Source organism: Nicotiana tomentosiformis, chromosome 12, assembly GCF_000390325.3.
Source record: "Nicotiana tomentosiformis chromosome 12, ASM39032v3, whole genome shotgun sequence".
Lineage (NCBI taxonomy): Eukaryota > Viridiplantae > Streptophyta > Magnoliopsida > Solanales > Solanaceae > Nicotiana > Nicotiana tomentosiformis.
The window spans coordinates 884,686-906,999 of record NC_090823.1 but is presented as its reverse complement, the minus strand read 5'-3'; the positions used below and the strand labels follow the sequence as shown (position 1 = coordinate 906,999).

At 38.1% G+C, this 22,314-nt stretch overlaps 3 protein-coding genes across 3 annotated transcripts; 2 read left to right on the top strand and 1 right to left on the bottom strand.

Moving 5' to 3' along the window:
- Positions 1-1,384: 1,384 nt before the first annotated feature.
- Positions 1,385-3,129, top strand: LOC104116425 (NAC domain-containing protein 43-like). The gene is made up of 3 exons (XM_009627276.4): positions 1,385-1,725; positions 1,844-2,127; positions 2,258-3,129. The coding sequence occupies exons 1-3, from the start codon at positions 1,554-1,556 to the stop codon at positions 2,855-2,857; spliced, it is 1,056 nt and encodes a 351-aa protein (XP_009625571.1). The 5' UTR covers positions 1,385-1,553; the 3' UTR covers positions 2,858-3,129.
- A 1,306-nt stretch (positions 3,130-4,435) lies between these two features.
- Positions 4,436-6,146, bottom strand: LOC104116424 (protein CANDIDATE G-PROTEIN COUPLED RECEPTOR 7-like). The gene has a single exon (XM_009627275.4). It carries the CDS (start codon positions 5,946-5,948, stop codon positions 4,635-4,637), a length of 1,314 nt encoding a protein of 437 aa, XP_009625570.1. The 5' UTR covers positions 5,949-6,146; the 3' UTR covers positions 4,436-4,634.
- Positions 6,147-20,434: 14,288 nt separating this feature from the next.
- On the top strand, positions 20,435-22,157 carry LOC138903649 (uncharacterized). The gene is made up of 4 exons (XM_070192076.1): positions 20,435-20,454; positions 20,532-20,976; positions 21,259-21,690; positions 22,137-22,157. Exons 1-4 carry the CDS (start codon positions 20,435-20,437, stop codon positions 22,155-22,157), a joined length of 918 nt encoding a protein of 305 aa, XP_070048177.1.
- Positions 22,158-22,314: the final 157 nt, after the last annotated feature.

The window sequence follows — 22,314 nt, the reverse complement described above, 5'->3', positions numbered from 1 at the left end:
AAGGAGGTATGTGATGGAAACATATAATCATGCAGTGCCTAACTGCCTATATAGTTGGTATTGTAGTGACTGAATTGGAACGAAGGTGGAAATAGCTTTGAAAGAAAATTTGTATCTTTATTTCAATTCTATAACTATCTGATAGACTATCATGAATTTGGAAAGCGCAATGCTCCGACCCCATCTCTATCTCTCCTTGTCGTTGGTGTTAGTTGCACGAGTAAAGTGAGGGATGGATGCATAAAAAGGTGTGAAAAAACTACCAAGAAATATAGTATGATGGATATATAAGATGCTTTTATTTTTAATTAAAAGTTTTGAGTTTAAATTCGATAAACGAAAAAAAATTCTAGTAAGAAATAATTTCCTTTTAATAAAATTTTCAAGTATGAATCTGAATTAATCGATGATCAGTAACTATAGAATACTATGGTTATAAAAAGAGAGGCAGAAAGATTTTCTTAGGATAGTGTTAGTTTAAGAGGGCTTTTCTAGAGATATTAAGGTCGAGGGTCATAGTTTCTTGATGCAGGGTTACCCCACCACTGGATTATGGGAAGACAACTAATAAGAAGATGTGGGACCCCATAATTCTACCTATAATATGGCCCCACAACCTTACCGGCTTACCCTTTTGGTTTGGTTTATTATACTACCCGTTCCAGTTTATGTGAACCTATTTCTTTTTTGGTCAGTTTAAAAAAGAATAATCTTTTTCTAAATTTGAAAATAATTTTGCTTAAACTTACAATTTTACCCTTAATAAGAAGCTTTAATAACTACACAAATACTCTAGGCCCCTTTTTGAATTGTTTAGGATCACAAATTTCAAAAGTCTTCATTTTTTCTTAAATTTCGTGTCCAGTTAAACAGGTTCACATAAATTAGAACGGAGGGAGTAACATGTTTGGCCAATCTGCAAAAATCAGCTTATTTTGAAAAGTGTTTTTTTTTAAAAGTGCTTTTTCGAAAGTACTTTTAGTGAAAAACAATTTGTGTTTGGCTAATTTACTTAAAAAATATTTCTGAGCAGCAATTAATGTTTGGTCAAACTTTTAAAAATTGCTTTTATTTTTCTCAAAAAAATACTTTTCGAAAGAAATTACTTTTTTCTGCTTCTCCAAAAGTGTTTCTGTTTTTTCTCAAAAGCACTTTTTTCTCTTTAAAAGCTTGGTAAAAGACTTGAACTTTGAAAAAAAGTAATTTTTTAAAAAAGAAGAAGTGTTTTTGGCTTGGACAAGCTCGGCCAAACAGGCTATTTCATTCTTTCTTTTTCTCTTCTTTTTTTCGTAAAAATTGTGTAAAGTCCTCTATTGGCCATGATACCAAACCTTTTCATGCATTTTTGGACCCAATATATTGTGTTCCTAACGACTGCATATAAATCATCGGGTTTCCTCCCTTCCCTTTTTACCTCTCTTCTTCAACAATTTTCCAACCCTCTTCTCTATACTCACTTCAGTTGCTAACTATCCATTTTAGGAAATATTCCCTTCTGTTTCTAGTTAGCTAGTTAGGGTGTTTTACTTATAAGTCCGATTTGTGACACAAGGATGAATCTATCTGTGAATGGTCAATCACAGGTGCCTCCGGGCTTTCGTTTCCATCCAACTGAGGAAGAGCTTCTTCACTATTACTTGAGGAAGAAGATTACTAACGTTAGGATAGACCTTGATGTAATCTGCGAAGTTGATCTCAACAAGCTCGAACCATGGGACATTCAAGGTGAGATCCTTCATCAAGTTGTGCATTTTTCCGTTTATATATGATTCTATTTCCAGTCTGTCTCAAAAAGATTGATCATTTTTAAAATTTGAAAATAATTTAACTTTATCTGTGTCAGAGAAGTGCAAAATAGGATCAACGCCACAAAATGATTGGTACTTCTTCAGTCACAAGGACAAGAAATATCCGACGGGGACTCGCACAAATCGTGCCACTGCTGCAGGGTTTTGGAAGGCTACAGGTCGGGACAAAGTAATATACGGCAATTGCAAGAGAATAGGAATGAGAAAAACCTTAGTCTTCTATAAAGGACGTGCCCCTCATGGTGTGAAATTAGATTGGATTATGCATGAGTATCGCCTCGACGACAATACTACCCCCAACGAAGCCGTCAACTTTTGTGTACGTACTCCAATTTTTCTGATTTTCAAGATTATACATATTGTAGCATGTAACATGTCCTGTCAAGATTATAAAATTCCACTGCTTATATACATAAGTTAAACTCATTTAATTTTCATATCCGATCCAGGCCTCCGAATCAGCTGCTCAGGAAGAGGGCTGGGTAGTCTGCCGTGTTTTCAAGAAGAAGAATTACAATAAGGCTCTTGAAATTCCTCAAAGCTCATCTGTTGTCTCAAATACAGATGGCGTGCTTGATCAAATACTCACGTACATGGGAAGGTCATGCAAACAACAACATAATCAAACCCAACACATAAGCAATATCCTGCAGTTCAACAACAATGAAAACATTGAATTTGATACTAATATGCTACAAATCAGCAGCACTGGAATTGGTGAGGGCAGTTTCTTACACCTTCCAGAGCTGGAGATTCGTCATCCTACGACAAACATGGAACAAATAATACATCAAGATTGCAGCTTTGATGAGATCATGTCATCAACAGAAACTAATCAACATTATTCTTGCATGAGTAATTACCACGAGGACCGCGATAAAAAAGCCGACTGGGTAGCCCAACTTAATGGCCATCTCCAAACATCAAGCAACAACTTATACTTAACTCAGTGTTATGAGTCACATGAGCTAGCACAGAATGATGATGATGTTGATGTTGAATTTTTAACCTATGCACAATCATCACCATTAAACAACTTGTTGGTATAAATCAAATTATATACTACACCAAACTTAGATAAACTAATATATATTACTACTATATATATCCAGTTAGAAGTATGTATGCGCGTAGTTCAAGGTGTCCAGATAATAGCACCTATTTTGAGTGAGATAACGATACTACTTTTTCCTTTATATTCTAATTAATTATGAGCCGTTCATATTTTCTTTGAAAGGGAATAGTCAACTGGATTATCTTTCCCTAATAACGTTGTCCCCTGTTTGATCATTATATTGTCTATACACAAAGATACTCTCCTTCATGGTCTTTCGGTTGATGATATGCTCATATTTTCCAATTATATGTGTAGTATATATTTTGTTCATTTAGCACCAATTGGTCATGTGCACAAAGATTATAAATTATTAGATCTCTATAGAAAATAGTGTTAAATCTAATAAATTATTAAACTAATCCAGATAAATTATTAAATTTATATTATACAAACAGAAAAATTATTTGATCTCCAAATAATAGGGTAGGTGTGCACAAAGCGAAGTAGTTGTGTTCAGCACGAATAGGTACAAAGTGGTTGTGGTGACCATGGGTATGTTCCAAGTGGTCGTGCTGAACACGACAAGTTCCAAGTGGTCGTATTAAGCACGGGTAGGTTCAAAGTGGCCGTGCCGAGCAAGAGTAGGTTCCAAGTAGTTGTGCTAAGCTCGAATAGTTTTTAAGTGACAGTATTGAGCACGAGTAGGTTCCAAATAACCCTGCTGAGCACGAGTAGATTCTAAGTGGCAGTGCTGAACACGGGTAGGTTCTAAGTGGCCGTGCCGAGCACAGATAAGTGCCAAGTGATCGTGCTAAGCAAAAGCAGGTTCCAAGTGGTCGTGCTGAGCACGGATAGGTTTCAACTTTCAAGTGATCGTATTGAGTAAGGGTAGGTTTCAAATGATCGTACAGAGCACGTGTATAGGTCTCAAGTGCACGTGCAAAGCATGAATAGGTTAAAAGTGCCGCCCTGAGTAGTTGTAGATTCCAAGTAGGTAAGTACTTGTAGATTCCAAGTAGGTAAGCAGAGCACGGTAGGTTTCAAGTAGCCGTGTAGAACAGCATTTGTTGCTTTTACAATCAGTTTGTCCCTCAATTCACAAAGTACCAATGAAGCATGCCTAGTTGTTCTTGTTTGTTAGAAAGTCATTTCACGAGTTACAACGTTGTCCATTTAGTGGATGATTATCCAATCTCTGCCCATGCTAATTATGCAGTCAAGTCCATAGGATCTATTTTCGCCGGCCTCATATATCTTTTGAAACGAATTTATATTTCTGTTCTGATCCATTCTATCATTGTAAAGTCACATTCTTAAAGATGACTGCATGAGTGAAAAATAATTTAATTTGTAGCTAAGCATAATGGCATAAAATTGGCATCTTCACATTTAAAGTTACCATCTGCAGTTAGTTACTAGTAACCTCATTCACACCATTAATTCATTCAGAGGGTGTACTAGTGCATAAATTGTACTTAATGTAAATGCTACAAAAGTAATCCAATAGCATATCACCTTATCCATTGTCAAAGTGATTAAACTGAAAAAAATGCAAAAATTGACAGAGCAATTGTTCTTTTCCAGACAAGATGCTAATCCAAGAAATTATATGACATGCTCAAGTACAAATACAGAGAAAAAGATTGACAATACATAAGTTAAACAAAACATCAAAATAAAACTGATCTACAAGATTTGCACTTTAATTCTCACCAACACTTCAACCATCTCAAAACTGATCACGAGATCCTCAATTCTCTAGGATTTGCTCACAATTCAAACTCGTCATTCTTTAATGCCTCAGCCGCGGCCTCTTCCTCTTCGTCATCAATAACAAAGTATGGATTGTGTACCTCAGGCTTGAATTTATATCCAGTAAACAGATAAAATGCCAGAGTTGCAACTTCCCCTGCCACTACACTAGTCCAAAGATACCTATACGATGTAATTGTTTCTAAGGCGTAAACCACAACCCTTGTAAAATAAATATAACATATAACCACGACATAGTACTGCCTAAAAAGTGTCAATTTCATCAAATTCACAGCAGCTTTTCCATCAGATTTTGCAGCCTCGCGCAAATTCTTAATCGACCAAACTATAGGGAAAAGAACGGCGCAGCAACAGATCACATCAACGAGCAAGAAAACCTGTTTCCATGTTACCCATTCTTCCCCATAAGGTCCATTCTCATCTATCACAACTTGAGCTATATTTGCCACAACTTGAAGTGGTATCACAATCATCAAAACCTTCTTCTCCTTGTCCTGTAAATAAGGTTTGAGAAATGACCAACCCGTCCCAATCAACACGATCAACGTGAACAACATTATCCCTTTCAAGAAACTAAAAATATAGAATAGAACATCCCATCCATGAGCACTACCCGTTCGTTTAATATAAGATTTATCCTCTGCTTCACATAACAAATTCAGCGCTTTTAATAAAATCACCGCGAGCATGAAAAAATGAATCGCGTGAATGGTAAGTCGCTTCTTATACAACACGAAAATCCAAAAGATCGCCAAGGAGAAATAAACAAGCGAAAACAGGAAATAAATCCTAGGTAAAATCGCCTTGCCAGCAGAGAGAAAATCGCGGTTGCCTGATTTGGCATCGAGATTGTACATAGCTGATCGGACGGACATTGTAACTTTGAGTTGAGGACAGCAATTAGCAAACACAAGAGAGTACTGATCAGCATCCGTTTCGACAAAAAGTGTGTCGAAAGAGGAGTTGTCACCAAGTTTATCGAAGGTGTAGACAACCTTAACAATATCAGATTGGAGGGCACACGTGATTTCGGCATCCTCAATTTGCTCAAGAACATGCATCCACGTATCACGTGTACAAAGAAAGAAACCAACTTTGGATAGATCAAGATTTGCAGGGCTGTTTGGGACACCAAGGGAAATTTTTGAGACATTGAGTTCTAATCTACCACGATGTGTGAATCCGAATTCGTCAAATGGTATAATTGGATGATCGTCCGAACGAACATCAGAGTATCTGATTTCAGCTAGAGAACATGGATAAAATGATACTATAAAGAAAAACAAGAGAACAGAAATTGAGCGCAACATGATGTAATTAGGTGTATTGCAAATGGAGGATAAGCAAATTAAATGGTTCCTTTTTCTTGTGATTTACATATTGGTTTTGTGTGCAGTGTACGTTAAGAAAGAGAAGAGACACAATGTACTTCTCCTTCTGATTTGAGAAACGGAATTACTCTTTAAGGAAATAGGAGATGCTATAAAAGGAAAAGAGATTAAATCTGTAGGAATTTCCAGAAATGGGCAATATAATGCGGTTATGTTTAGTTTGGTTTGTTGGATGTTTGAGGCGAAAATTATTTTTATTTTTCCAATTGTGTCACCCGTTCGAATCTCATGGTCTAGAGATGAATTGTAGCATCACTAGTGGGGTTTGCCTCCTATTTCAGTGATTAAGAGGCCAAATGCGTATCATAAGTTCTAACCATAGTAATTATTGTCGAATTAGATTTTCTTACATACTTGTGGGTTATTTAAAAAAAATAAAAAAAATGAATTACTGTAATATTATTTATTTACCCGAAAAACGAATAGAGTTGAATTTGTACGTAGTTTTAAGGATATGTGGTATAACTTGACACAAATCGTAAGAGTAAAATGGAAATATCGAATATTGATTGCAAAGAATGAAAAAATAAGCAAAGTTGGAAAGAAGATGATTTATGGATTAAGCAAGATGAATCAATCTATGAAGCTAAAAAGGATAACTCTTCAATATAGGAATGTATGACATCTCAGTTACAATGTATGCCAAAACTTTCTTCCCCCCTTTTACAGGAATATAGCTATCCCTTTTATAGTGAGGGAACCCTACTTTAGATATAATTAAAAATACATAGTGGGAAACCCATGATAAATCAGTTTTTCCCTAATTCCCGCCGAGATTCTCTCCCTTAGTGCGGCTGCAACGGCTCTTGTCTGTGAGCTCCACCCTGATCGGACTCAGTATCAGTCGATATTGGTCGGCGTCTAGCTTTAGAGTTCGGTGCGGGTTTGAGGTCGATGCTGACTCGGGGTTCGGAAATGACTTAGGCTCGGTATTGGTTGACCTATGGCTCTTAAGCTCGATTCAATCACATCTCATCATAGTTCGATTCGGACCCGAGCTCGATAATGACTTCGAGCTCGGTGTTTAACTTGTACCTGAAATCTGAAGCTCGTTTGTGCCATCTTCGGATCCATCTCGATTTTATGAAGACTTTCTTCGGTCCATTATGATCCCATCTCGATCAGACGTACGAAGGCCGAAATCAGTTTCGACCGTATACAGATAGTCCCCTCGTTTCTCGGGAAGGATGTGGCGAGAAACGATATAATTTCCCAACGGCTCGATCGGATATAAGCTGACGTTTACATCGGGCTCGATCATGACTCACGTGATAATTGTCCCGTCGGATTAGTTTTTCAAGGCATTTAATGCGTGTCAGACGGTGGTCGGCCACCGCTGATGTTGAACCGCCATTGCTCAATCTATAAATAGCCCCTCCTTTTACCATTTATCACTTTTACATCTCCAATTTTTTCAAGTTCTTCTTCTCAGTTCATCTATAAATCTGTGATCTTTCACTGCAAAGTCTCTCTTAAAGAATACCAAATCTTTGTTACCTCTTTCTGTTTTTGATCTTTAAACCAAAAATGGCGAAAACATCAAAAACCATTCCTCAGAAAGAAAAAGCTTCTTCTTCACAGCCCGCCGCCGACAAAACACTGGTGGAGCCACGACCTAAGGAGTGCGTTCCTGGGGCGTGTGTTCTTACCTCCGATTTTTAGGTCGACAAAGGCTCGTCGGTTCCTGGCCGATATAAGCCAGTATCGAGGTATATGTGTTCGATAACCGAGAGGTACCTCGAGCAGCTAAAGAAAGATTGCAATTGGGAGAACAAAAAAATAGTAATCACGTCCCCTGAAGAAGATATCACCACTTACGTTAAAGGGTTTTTAAGCGTGTATACTTACCCTTTCATGTTAGGTCCTCTCGATCCTGTTATTATCAATTTCTACCGTCAATACCAAATAACCCTAGGCCAGATCCATCCTTCTGTTTGGCGGATCGTTATTTTGATCTGTTTCTTCAAGAACAAAATCGAGGGGATGCCTTTCACCCTCGACCATCTCATTCGATTGTACTGCCCTCGCCTCTTTCGAGGTGGGTTTGTAAGTACGTAATTTTTTACCCGCGCAACAATTAAAAGTAGCATTTTAAAAATATTTACTTATTTTTTATTTTTATAGGATTTCAGTCAACTTTTAATTTTTATATTAAAACATAAGTTTAAAAACACAAAAATAATTTATTCTTATTAACTAAGATTAATTAGTTTATTTTGGTAGTATTTTTATTTTTGTTCAACGAGAAAGAATTAAATTTGAGCCAAAACAATTTACTGGTGAAGCCCATTTTCGAACCTGAGCCCAATCCCTTAACCCTAAGCCCCTTCTCCCTACCTAAAGATAAATACACACACAAAGAAATAAGGGGGGGAACAAAAAAATTTCTAAGCTAAGAAATGGCAAATCCCCCGCCTGGGAAGATCTTCCTTCTTGTTCTCAAAATCAAAAAGAAAAAGAACAGCACACACACATAAAACAAAGAAACAAAAACGAAACAAGGGAAGTGAGAAAAACAAAAAACAGGAAATTAAATTTCAAAAAGGAAAAACAAAATCCTCCCCCTCTTTCTTTGCTTCTTTGCTTCAAATTGGAGCCAATCGATGTTGTTCCTTCTTTTGATCTTTAACACGCGAAGCCACTGTCCAAATTAAGCCGAGTCAGTAGAGCTCATTCGAGGTTTCCGGCGTGTCTTGTTGATGAACCGTTCCATTCAATTTCGTCGGTGTGCTCTTCTCATCATCTTGTAAATTGCCAGAAAGCTTTTTGATAAATTGGAAGCCATAAAAGGTCCACTTCTCCCTTTAATTAATTCTTTCATTTTGTTCCTGTTAGTTTGAGAAAGGTTCAGTCGATTCATCATGTTAGCATGAATTTGTTTATTGTGTTAGTTAGCTAATTGATCGTCTAGATAAATATTTACAATTTGTCTATACCATTGCATCTCCAGTGTTTTTATTTTGAGCATGTGTCTTTGAGCTACGCATTATTTTATCTTTAGTTTATTTTGTAAAAGTTTGGAAAAGAAAGCTCTAAGGAATTTTATTAAGTCAAATAGGCTGATATGATTTGTTTCATATGGTTTGGGCCTTACTTTGTCAATAACGATAAATGGGTTGTATGTGTTTGAGAAGAATTCAGGTGATATCTTTAAGTTGTTATTTTCTTGCTGGCTTCACATGGTATTAAAATATAATTATAATCTTTCAAGGCCATCCTCTTTGTTTATAATTGTAGTTTGCTTTAGGCACGTAAATAAATCATCGTGACTATGGGTACGGTTCCCGTAGCATAGTCATGATATGTAAATCCCAATTCGAGTGTGCGTTTCACGTGACTGGACTATAACTTCAAATAATAATAAAAATAATCATGTTGTAAATCACGGGTGCGTTTCACGTGACGCGATTCACAATGTGTACAAAAATAATAGGTGCGTGACATCGCAACTTATTTAAATAAATTCCATAAATATTAAAAGCTATAATGCACAAAAGGTTCTAAAACATGTAATAATTTAGATAATTAGGCCAATTATTAATAGTTGAGCGACCGTGCTAAAACCATGGAACTCGGGAATGCCTAACACCTTCTCCCGGATTAACAGAATTTCTTACCCGGTCTTCTGTATTCGCGGACCATAAATAGAGTCAATTTCCTCGATTTGGGATTTCAAAATAAACCGGTGATTTGGAACACCATAAATATTCCAAGTGGCGACTCTGATTGAATAAATAATATCATTTCGACTAATGTCACTTAAATTGGAAATACTCCCTTATCCCTATTCCCCCTTCGGGAAAAAGGAGGTGTGACAGCTCTGGCGACTCTGCTGGGGATAAGAACCCAGAATCTCTGGTTCAGGGTTCATAATTCGAGCTTAGAATAGTTATTATGATTGGCTTTCATGATTGTCTGATTTTTACGTGTTTGAGCTTAATGTGCTAAATGCCGCTTTTTTTACCGCTTTGATATTGTGTGAATTGTATATAAACTGCTACGAAACCCTTCTTCTCTCTGAGTCTTCTAAATCTTCTGGGAAGCGTGCGCTTCGCGTGGCTTCTTTTCTGTTAGAGTCATATCCTAATTTTAGAACGAGGTTCGGACAAGTTGCAAAGCCGGTGAACCTTCTGTATTCCCGGTACGCTGCTCCCCCTCGACTCGAGTTGTCCGCTCGGGCAAACCAGGTCTAGAACAATACCCTCAGGGTTCAAACCTAGAATAACATAACCTCATGCCGGATCCCTAGTAGGTACGTTTGTTTGCATCACGTGTATATGACTTTGGGGACTCAACACAGGGGTTGGGTTCGTCTAGGACAGGTGTACCCCAAAATAAAAAGACCATCCTGATGCATCTTACGTGCTACTTGTTGCATTTATTTATTCTGGTTTGCATGTTGACTGGCTTCTAGAATAGGGAAAGAAAATCAAGAAACACAGGAGAGAGAAATTGACTCGGTTCCTGAAAATTCCGGTATTTGAAAAAAAAAAGAAGGAAAATAAGATCCTGAAACTCTGCTTAATTTTTAGAAGGTTGTCACAAATGAGTCCAAATTTTCAAAAAAAAAATGACATTTTCCCCTGGTTCTCAAAAACTGACCGAACTACGCGGGTCTGATTCTCACCGGATATGAGATATGTGGGCAAACCTCATCGGTTCCGTCCCACAATTTTAAAAATTCAAAAATATTTTCCTTTACTTCCTCCTTTAGAAAAGTCTTCCTTTGAGACCCCATTTTTTTAAAAATCCAAAAAAAATTTCCTTTAATTCCTTCTTTAGGAGCCTTTTTTTTTTTAGAAAATCCCCAAAAATTATTTAAAAAATAAGAAAACTTTTAAACTAAAAAAATATTTTATTTGTAGGAGTCTTTTATTAAAAAAAGAAAACAAATGAAATCAAAATCCAAAAAAAAAATATTTTCTACATTTTTTTAGAAAGTCTTTCTCCCAAAAATCCAAAAACAAAAAATAAAACATCAAAAGCCAAAAAATATTTTTCTTTCTTATATAGAAGTCTTTTCGGAAAAAATTAGAAAAAAAAAACAAATCAAATTCCAAAAATATTTTCTTTCTTCTTTATAAGTCTTTCTTTCGGAAATTAAAAAAAAATCAAAATCCAAAAAGAGTTAGTTTATTTACTTTATTTCTGATCTTTCCGAACTACGCACGATCTGATTCATGTTCCCACATGATACGTAGGCAACCCACATCAGGTTCGATGGACCAAAAAAAATGAAAAAATGAAAAATAAATGATGATGATGGTGATAATAAGGACCGACTCAGTCTATTCTAACGTGTCTCTTGTTTTGAATCATAGAAGAAAGTTTGAGGTGGTCGGTTTGTGGTAAGTTATTAACACAAGATCCAAAGGAAAAATATCATTGACAACTGACATTGAAGCTGTTATGAGTGGTCAAGAGACTCGGGGTCAGAAGGTTCAACAAGAGTCTACTGTGGTTGAGGAAAATAGAATACTGAAACAGCAAATGACTGAAATGTGTCAAGAATCGGCCAATGGTCAAGGACCACCCCTTTCTCATATTTTCCCAAAATTCACACCCATCTCGACTATTACCACTCCTGTCTTATTGTCTGATCGATCCTATCCATTTGGGTTCAGTCTTTATCCCAACTGTACGACTACAACTGGAACTTTTGTTGTGCGCTCCCAAAGTGTGCCATTGACAACCAATCAGACAATCACTGCTGTTATGCCCGTTTTCACTATCCCACAGCTAACAGTGGTACAAAAGAAAAGTCATGAGTCATAATTTGCTACCCAACAAGAACAATACCATTCTCCTGAGTACCACTCATACCTATTTAATCTTCCTTCAGAGATTGAGAAGCCTACCCGAAAGATGGCACAAAAAGAAATGACCCAAAGAGTGAAAAGCTTAGAACAAAAGTTGAAAAACATGCAAGGGTCGGCAGGTCAGAAGAGTATTGCCTTCAAGGATCTATGTATGTTCCCCGGTGTTCGTTTGACACTTGGTTTGAAGACTCCCAAATTTGAAAAGTATAATGGACACGGAGACCCCATAGCCCACCTGAAAAGGTATTGCAATCAGCTAAGAGGTGTGGAGGGAAAAGAAGAACTAGTAATGGCTTATTTTGGGGAAAGCCTAACAGGGGTAGCCTCTGAATGGTTTATGGATCAAGAAACCTCTCACTGGCATGTCTGGGAGGACATGGCCCAGGCCTTTGTCACACAGTTCCAATACAACATCGATTTCACCCCAGACCGCAATTCCCTTTCAAACCTGAAGAAGAAATCAACTGAACGTTTCAGGGAATATTCCATTAAATGGAGAGAGCAAGCGGCTAGAGTTAAGCCACCCATGGATGACCACGAGCTAATCACTGTCTTTCTTCAAGCTCAAGAGCCAGATTATTTTCAAAACATGATGTCCGCAGTGGGCAAATCCTTCTCGGAAGCAATCAAAATTGGGGAAATAGTTGAGAATGGCCTTAAGACAGGAAAAATTATAAGTCAAGTAGTTCTCAAAGCTGTAACTCAGGCTGTACAGATTGAATCTGATAATTTTAGTGACACGAATGAGAAGGATGAAGAAACCATGATGACAATAAGGTCGAGATGAGGTCCTAGGCGAACATCTCGAAGGTATGAGCAGCCTCATCAGGTTTCCGATGATTCCCCTGAGTACTACTATCCACCTCAGAACCCACAATACTCTATTGCTCCACTTCAGTATGTTGTCCAGCCACCAAGACACCACAGAAGGCGAGCGCCAGCACCGCAAAATCTCCACCAGCCTCCATAAAATTTTCAAGTGCCCTATAACCCACATCCAAGACTAGGTATAGAGGGGAACAAAGGTTGAAAGATAATTTTACACCAATTGGAGAGTCCTATGCAAGTGTGTTTGAGAAATTAAAATACTATGACATGATTGCACCTATTCCTCCAAATTATGTGGACCCACGTGCAGGAATCTTTGACCCTTCTAAAAGGTGTGAATACCATTCCAATGCCCAGGAGCACAATGTTGAAAGTTGTCAGGATTTGAAAAGAGAAATAGAAAGGATGATCCAGGAAAAACTGATTGTGATCCAAGACAATGACACCCAAAATATCACGCAGAATCCTTTCCCTGCACATGACGATGCACACTTTATGGGGATGATGTGTGGTGACATGGAGTATGGGAATCCTCTTGGGAACTTGCCGGCTGAAATTGGAGAAGGCCATGGTGATTCTGATGAGCAAATTTGTGGCTAAATGTCAAGCTTAGCAATTGAAAAGTCATTCCCTCCTTATTAGGAAGGAATCTTGGTAGCTTGTTTTGATTTTTTCTATTATCTGGGTTATTCCTGGGTGTGATCCATATTTTATTTGTTTTATTGAGTCAAACCCTTCTATCCCTCTATTTTATTTGTGTGAGTCTTATCTGTCCATTTTGTTGTTATTTTCATTAGCCAGGTTATTTTAGGGTTGTAACTCGGATTTTAGGTTGTTTGTCTTGTTGTTTACTCAATGAAATATAGTTTGTCCTTTTGTGTCATTCCATGCTTAGTTCTTTTCCCGCTAGTTTTAGTGATATGACATGCATGCGGAAGTTTTGGCCAGATCTTAGAAAACTGATTTAAGCTTGAATTGGATAAATGAGAAAAAGGAACTTAATGAATAAAGAGTTGAAATACTTTAGAATTAAGCTCGAATAAAATGACCCGAGGAGGTTAATGATCTTTACCTTCAAATCATTGTGAAGGTCTGAGGAAGAATCAATTGAAGTTTATTTGGAAAGTTTGACATTAATGGGTGAAAAGTGTATTCCGACCATGACACACCAAGAAGACAGACATGTTCATCAATGCTGTATCGCGAAAGGAAACCATGATTGGCACTCTAGAGGTTAGGAGGCCCTTGTTCTGCTACCTAAACACTTTATACCCTTTGTTAAACCTTTTAAGCCTGTGTTATTTTCTTTGATCACCCTCTTTTGGAATCAAGTTTAGAGTCAAAAGTAAAAAAAAAAATGAAAAGAAAAGTTCATACTCCCAAAGTACAAACTGGGGAAACTCTTAGAAAGTTCAAGTGAAAAAAAAAAAAGAAAAAAAACATTCGAAGGTCCATGCCCCTAGAAAATAGAAGCTGGGGCAGTTTGTTTTGAAAAAAAAAGAGAAGAAAGAAGGAAAAAATGATAAAAAAAGAAAGAAAAAGAAAAAGAAAGAAAGATGAAAAAAAATAGTTAGTTCAGAGGTTTGAACTACGTTTGACCTGATTCCTTTAAAAATGATACGTAGGCAGCCTTACACGGTTCGGTCCAACCAAATAAGAATTCAGAAAAAGAAAATCCAAAAAATCCCCAATATCTGAAACTGGGGCAAAGATTTTATTTCACTTTTGAAAGAGTCGATTCCAAGAGTTGTAAGTCTACAACCCCTCATTTCGAGTCTACTTTGAGCCTTCATGTCAATCCTTCTTTTTAAACCTATCCAAAAACCTTCCAAATAAAGACCTCCTGATATGTCTTCAAGAATGCCAAGAGAAGCATGCAATGAGCAAAAGTTGTCACGGGACATAGAACACTGTCAAGTTGCTCACATAAGAAAGCAAAAGAAAAATGAGAGAGTCTTACTAGTGAAAACCCTAACGGGCACTGTAAGGCGACGGTAAGAAGAGATAAATAAATGAGAGAGGCTTGTTGGTTAAAATTCCTCGGGGCACCACTAGTCGAAAGTGAGTCGTGAAGCTGATGCAAAGGATTGGCACGAACAAGCCCGACCTCAAAGTTTATAAGAATAGTAAAAGGAAAGATTGGATTAGTTTGATGGATCGGCCATTAAGTCCAAAATGCATGTCATGATTCATTAAGGCTAGCTATTAAAAAAAAACTCTTTCTTATGTCCTTCTCGACATGGGCATTTCTTGTTAATACCGTTTCTTCGCACCATTGTGTCCCTTCACTCTGAGTCAGTCCTTGTCAAAACAAGCAAGAAAAGATTTCAAAATCTGCTACCAGCTTTTCAGTTGCACAAAGTAAATTTGGCCAGCACAGTCAGGTGTTACAGTCAACATGCCTTGAGGATTCATGCAAAGGCTTCCTCCCAAAATACCCTTGTCAGCCTACTTGGCTAAAGCAAGCAAAGATAATCTCGAGGTTAATTAGGGGCTCGAGCTCTCTGTAGTACTGAACAAGAACTATGAAATGTGCATATCATGCAAAAGACACTTACCAGTTGTGATTCTCTCTGACAGACAAATTGCTCAAAAAGCAGAAAGACATTCAAGACATAGAAAAGGTCACCTAAGCAAAGATCTCCAGTTGGGATAAGGCTGATTGAGCCACAAATACAAATGGTACTGGGTGTGAAACGATCAGGGTTGATGTACAGCAAAAAGTCTCTTGAAACCGACTCAAGTTGATTGAGCAAAATCCAAGCTGCCCAAGACTCAAGGCCACAAACCGACCACCACTTTTAAAACTGACAAAATTTCCTTTGTTTGAAACAGGAACAAAGCAATGCAAGGAAAGTGGTTCAAAAGAAAAAAAAAAAAAAAGAGAAGAGAAGAGCCGACAAAGGGAAGTTTCTCAAATCTTTGCCTTTATTTGTCTTGCTAGTGTGCATAAAATATTGCCATTGCTCTTCACATTTTTTCTCCTAGGATAAAAAGTCCTAGTCTGATGGATTTTCTCCCAATAAAAATCTTAATTTGATGAATTTTTCTCCTAAGATAGAAAATCTAGTCAGGTGAACTTTCTCCTAGGATCAAAATCTTAGCCTGATGAATCTTTCTCCTAAGATACCATAAAAAGGGGACCTAGTCTGATGAACTTTCTCCTATGATCAAAATCTTAGTCTGATGAATCTTTATCCTAAGATAGAAAACCTAGTCTGATTAATTTTCTCCTAGGATCGAAATCTTAGTATGATAAATCTTTCTCCTAAGATAGAAAACCTAGTCTGATGAACTTTCTCCTAGGATCGAAATCTTAGTATGATGAATCTTTCTCCTAAGATAGAAGACCTAGTCTAATGAACTTTCTCTAGGATCAAAATCTTAGTCTGATGAATCTTTCTCCTATGATAGAAAACCTAGTCTGATGAATTTTCTCCTAGGATTAACGTCTTAGTCTGATGAATCTTTCTCCTAAGATAATAAAAAAGAGACCTAGTCTGATGAATTTTCTCCTAGGATTGAAATCTTAGTCTGATGAATCTTTCTCCTAAGATTGAAGACCTAGTCTGATTAACTTTCTCCAAAGATAGAAATCTTAGTCTGATGAATCTTTCTCCTAAGATACAAAAAAAAAAAAAAAAGACATAGTCAGATGAATTTTCTTCTAAGATGAAAATCTTAGTCTGATGAATCTTTCTCCTAAGATAACAAAAAAAGAGGGCCTAATCTGATGAATTTTTTCTTAGGATCAAATTCTTAGTCTGATGAATCTTTCTCCTAAGATAGAAGACCTAGTCTGATGAACTTTCTCCTAGGATCAAAATCTTAGTCTGATGAATCTTTCTCCTAAGATACCATAAAAAAAAAGACCTACTCTCATGAATTTTTTCCTAGGATAATAAGTTTTAAAAAAGGGAAGTCTGGATTAAAAAAAAAACAATTTAAGTTATCAATCTTTAGTTTTCTTGAAATCAGGGGTCCCGCCTGGAGAATAGGGTTAGTTTTTAGTTTAGTCAAGCTTAGTTTATAGTTTTCCGCAAGCTCAATCTCAAATTTAGGAGACGCACTTCCTAGTTTGGGTTTTTCAAATTTTTATTTCTTTAGGAGACGCATATCCTAGTCGAGTCTTCAATTTTACTCTCATCATTGCATCATTCATCAATAACATAGGTGATTTATAGCTCTGCTAACAACTCACAAATCTTCCTAGTGCAAACTGGGGCAGAAAAATATCTTTTGTTTTGTCTATTTTGTTGTAGTATCAGGCGCCCACCTGGAGAATGAGGGAATTCATTTCAAGTTAAAGGCATTAGCAGGCACCCACCTGGAGAACGAGAGAATTTATTTCAGTTTTAAGTCAACGCAGGCGCCCACCTGGAGAATGAGGGAATTCATTTCAGTTTTAAGTCATCAGGCGCCCACCTGGAAAACGAGGGAATTTTATTTCAAATTTTAAGTCAACATCAGGAACCCACCTGAAAAACGAGAGAATTCATTTCAAGTTCTAAGTTAGCAGGTGCCCACCTGGAGAATGAGGGAATTCATTTTAAGTTTTAAGTCATCAGGCGCCCACTTGGAGAATGAGGGAATTTATTTCAAGTTTTAAGTCATCAGGCGCCCACCTGGAGAACGAGGGAATTTATTTCAAGTTTTAAGTCAGCAGGCACCCACCTGGAGAATAAGGGAATTTATTACAAGTTTTAAGTCATCAGGCACCCACCTAGAGAATGAGCGAATTCATTTCAGGTTTTAAGTCAGCATCAGGCACCCACCTAGAGAATGAGGAAATTTATTTTAAGTTCAAGTTAGAGAGGCATCAGGAGCCTGCCTGAAGAACAGGGTCAACTTTTAGTTTTCAAGTTCAAGTCAGAGACAGCAGGATTCCGCCTGAAGAATAGGGGCAATCTCCAGTTTTCAATCCAAATCACAAGTAGCGCGAGCCGGCTGAAGAATAAGTTTGCAAGCTCAAGTCTACCACAAGTTCAAGTTTATTTCAAGTGCAAGCAGCAGGGTGCCCGCCTGAAAAATAGGGTCAACTTCCAGTTTATTTCAATTTTCAAGTCATTGGCAGGTGCCCATTTGGAGAATGAGGGAATTCATTTCAAATTTCAAGTCAGTTGCAGGCACCCACCTGAAGAACGAGGGAAGTCATTTCAGAATTCAATTCAAGTTAGAAGTACAGAAGCTCGCTTCAAGAATGCAAGTCGACAGTCCGAGATGACCAAAAGAAGAAGTCTCAATCCAGAATAAAAGAAAAAAAATTGAATTCAAAATGTAGAAGCAGATGAAAAGATATGGGTTGCTCAAGACATGACTGAAGTCGTAAGCTTTGCATGCCCCGTCTTGATCCGAAGAAGCTGAAGAGATGGATCTGCACCTGCAGCTAGCAAGCATCAAGGTTCAAATCAAAAGTCTGCATGAAGAACCATTCAAGACTCAAGATCAAGTTTCAGAAGACTTATAGATAGGAATCTTGTAACTCGTAGCTGACAGGCTTAGTTAGTCTTTTTCATTTTTGATTTTGATGTAATAACAGGATCGCGGACTGGAACCTCGATGGAACGTTATCTCACTCGACTCTCTCATCCTCTCCACACACTCCATCACTTCTGAACTACACGTGGCCTGATTCCTTTATAGCCAAGGATATGTAGGCAGCTCAGATACCAGGGCTCGGTCATAATCTTTTGTCCGTCTTTGTTTCGTTCTGAATAAGCGTCGGGTCATAAATCAATTACGTTGCTTATTATTCTTTGCTCTGAAAACTCTTCGTGTTTTCAAGAAAAGAGGGGCAGCTGTAAGCACGTAATTGTTGACCCGCGCAACAATTAAAAGTAGCATTTTAAAAATATTTACTTATTTTTTATTTTTATAGGATTTCAGTCAACTTTTAATTTTTATATTAAAACATAAGTTTAAAAACACAAAAATAATTTATTCTTATTAACTAAGATTAATTAGTTTATTTTGGTAGTATTTTTATTTTTGTTCAACGAGAAAGAATTAAATTTAGGCCAAAACAATTTACTGGTGAAGCCCATTTTCGGACCTGAGTCCAATCCCTTAACCCTAAGCCCCTTCTCCCTACCTAAAGATAAATACACACACAAATAAATAAGGGGGGGGGGGACAAAAAAATTCCTAAGCTAAGAAACGGCAGATCCCTCGCCTGGGGAGATCTTCTTCTTGTTCTCAAAAGCAAAAAGAAAAAGAGCAGCACACACACACAAAACAAAGAAACAAAAACGAAACAAGGGAAGTGAGAAAAACAAAAAACAGGAAATTAGATTTCAAAAAGGAAAAAACAAAATCCTCCCCCTCTTTCTTTGCTTCTTTGCTTCAAATTGGAGCCAATCGATGTTGTTCCTTCTTTGATCTTCAACACGCGAAGCCACTATGCAAATTAAGCCGAGTTAGTGGAGCTCATTCAAGGTTTCCGGCGTGTCTTGTTGATGAACCGTTCCATTCAATTTCATCGGCGTGTTCTTCTCATCATCTTGTAAACTGCCAGAAAGCTTTTTGATAAATTGGAAGCTATAAAAGGTCCCCTTCTCCCTTTAATTAATTCTTTCATTTTGTTCATGTTAGTTTGAGAAAGGTTCAGTCGATTCATCGTGTTAGCATGAATTTGTTTATTGTGTTAATTAGCTAATTGATCGTCTAGATAAATATTTACAATTTGTCTATACCATTGCATCTCTAGTGTTTCTATTTTGAGCATGTGTCTTTGAGTTAAGCATTATTTTATCTTTAGTTTATTTTGTAAAAGTTTGGAAAAGAAAGCTCTAAGGAATTTTATTAAGTCAAATGGGTTGATATGATTTGTCGCATATGGTTTGGGCCTTACTTTGTCAATAACGATAAATGGGTTGTATGTGTTTGAGAAGAATTCAGGTGATATCTTTAAGTTGTCATTTTCTTGCTAGCTTCACATGGTATTAAAATATAATTATAATCTTTCAAGGCCATCCTCTTTGTTTATAATTGTAGTTTTCTTTAGGCGCGTAAATAAATCATCGTGACTATGAGTACGGTTCCTGTGGCATAGTCATGATACGTAAATCCCAATTCGAGTGTGCATTTCACGTGACTCGACTATAACTTCAAATAATAATAAAAATAAATATGTTATAAATCGCGGGTGCGTTTCACGTGACGCGATTCACAATGTGTACAAAAATAATAGGTGTGTGACATCGCAACTTATTTAAATAAATTCCATAAATATTAAAAGCGGTATAAAAGCGGTAATGCACAAAAAGTTCTAAAACATGTAATAATTCAGATAATTAGGCCAATTATTAATAGTTGAGCGACCGTGCTAAAACCACGGAACTCGAAAATGCTTAACATCTTCTCCCGGATTAACAGAATTCCTTACCCGGTCTTCTGTGTTCGCGGACCATAAATAGAGTTAATTTCCTCGATTTGAGATTTTAAAATAAACCGGTGACTTAGAACACCATAAATATTCCAAGTGGCGACTTTGATTGAATAAATATTCCCATTTCGACTAATGTCACTTAAATTGGAAATACTCCCTTATCCCTATTCCCCCTTCGGGAAAAAGGAGGTGTGACAGGGTTAATAAAACTTCATTGCCCATTAATTTCTTTTCTCACCGATATCCCCTTTTCGTGTTGCAGCGGTTCCTTGGATGCCTGGTGCGGTTCCCGACCTCAAGAACTGGGTACGGGATCTAGCTTCGACCTCCACATATGTCGAGCGCTCATGGTGTGATTTGTCGAAGGGCCGATGGGAGGCCAAAAATCACGGTAAGCCTTTTTCTCGTATCTTTGGTAGTTCGAACGAGATGCTCTCCATATACTTAAATCAATTTTCCTGTATGCAGGTGTGGGCAAAGATACAGTTTTGAGGCCCCCGCCCGGCGAGGAAGAGGCTTCGAACTCTCTGCACCAAAACCGGTGAAGGATAATAAGAGAAAACGAACCTCTGCTTCCGAAGATCCAAAGCTGAGGAAGAATACCATCCCTTTAACCATGGAATCAGTCCTGCATCTAAGAGATGAAGATGAGGAAGAAGAAGAAAATGATGGGTCCGTGCTGGTGGCTCGAATGAAAAAAACCATCGATGCCCCAAAGGAAGCTGAATCAATGGTGATTTATAAAGCTCCGCCTCGGACTAAGGAGATATCGGAGGGAGGTTCGGGCAGAGTCCCCGAATCGTTAGAGGTCGAGGATGCTTCCCACCAAAGTCAACAAACAGTGAGAATATCAGAAGGAGCCGGTCTTGAAGCTCTCCGAGCTGAGGAGAACGCCCCAAGCGAGTCGCTTGGGGCAATAATAATCAGAGACTCGCCCATTCTCCCTGCTTTTTTTGAAAGGGCGATTCAGGAAGCTTAAGCTTTGGGGGCCCTCGAGATAAACCGATCTCATGAAGGGGAGGACCCCTTCTGTGATTTGTTTACTGGTGTCGAGGATGTTACTGGCCCTAGTGATGTGTCTGGCCTTTTTTGTAAAGTGCAACAAGCTTTAAATCGAGTAAGCTCTAACTTTCTTCTTCGATACCACTTTCATGTTTGCTATTCTTTTCTAACTTCTTTTCTTCTTTCTTCTTAGGCAGTAGTGGTTCATCGAGAAGCGTGTTCTCGGTCTCGAGCTAAGCTGCGTCGGTATGAGGCCGACCTCCGATGGGTCACGGAGGAGATGAACGCCCTTAGACTCCTCTTCGGACAAAGGGAAGAAGAAATCAAGGACCTCCGAACTAAATTGGCCAAGGCTCAACAAGACAAGACCAACCTAACCGAGAAGGTAATGGTAATCTTAAAAACCCATGGGCTCAATTTTGGAACAGTGGATAATATTTCGATCTCACAGCTGCAGCAGAAGCTTAAGGTTATTGGGAAGCTTCGTGAGGAGCTCGATATGATAAGGGCGGAGACCTTGGGATGGAAATATGGCATGGACCATCTTACCACAGAAAAAGAAACTGCTCAAGCCCAATTATCATCGGCCGAAAACCAACTTCAAAGCATGAAGGATAAAAGCTCGGTTCAAGCAAGAAGAATAGAGGATCTCGAGACTCGGTTGGCCTGTGAACTTGCCAAGGCCAAATCTGACGCCGAAAAGGCAAAGGCCGATGCAATGCATTCGTGGCCGTCTATCGGGCCAATGCTGAAGCTGCTCAAGTACAGGCAAGAGAGGCAGCCAAAATTGCCAACACTCGAGCACATTGGGTTGCTGAACTTGCTAAATGCCAATCTCGGAGGGAGACCCTCGAGGAGATCCATGCTCGAGGTTTCGATCTCACCGAAGAGATAAAAAAGGCTAAAGAGCTCGAAGCCGATGCTGAAGCCTTGGCTTTCGATGATGATGATGGCGATGGTGGGAGAAAGAGTGGGTCCGAGAGAAGGGAGGAGCCCGACGGAGAAGAGACTGCCCCCGTAGACAACCAAGAAACTTAGCCTTTAGTTTTCATTTTGGTTTTTTTTGTGTAGGGCCTTGTTTGGGCGTTGTAAACATTCTTGTATGTATATATAATGATTTTTTCTTTTCCCGACTTGCCTCTGTTTTCTGCCTTGTGAAGATCTTGTTTTATTCATGCCTTACGAAGGTTTTCATAAGGCTTTAGGCAATTTGATCGAATTCGGACCTTGCAGCTTTTATGACCGGGTG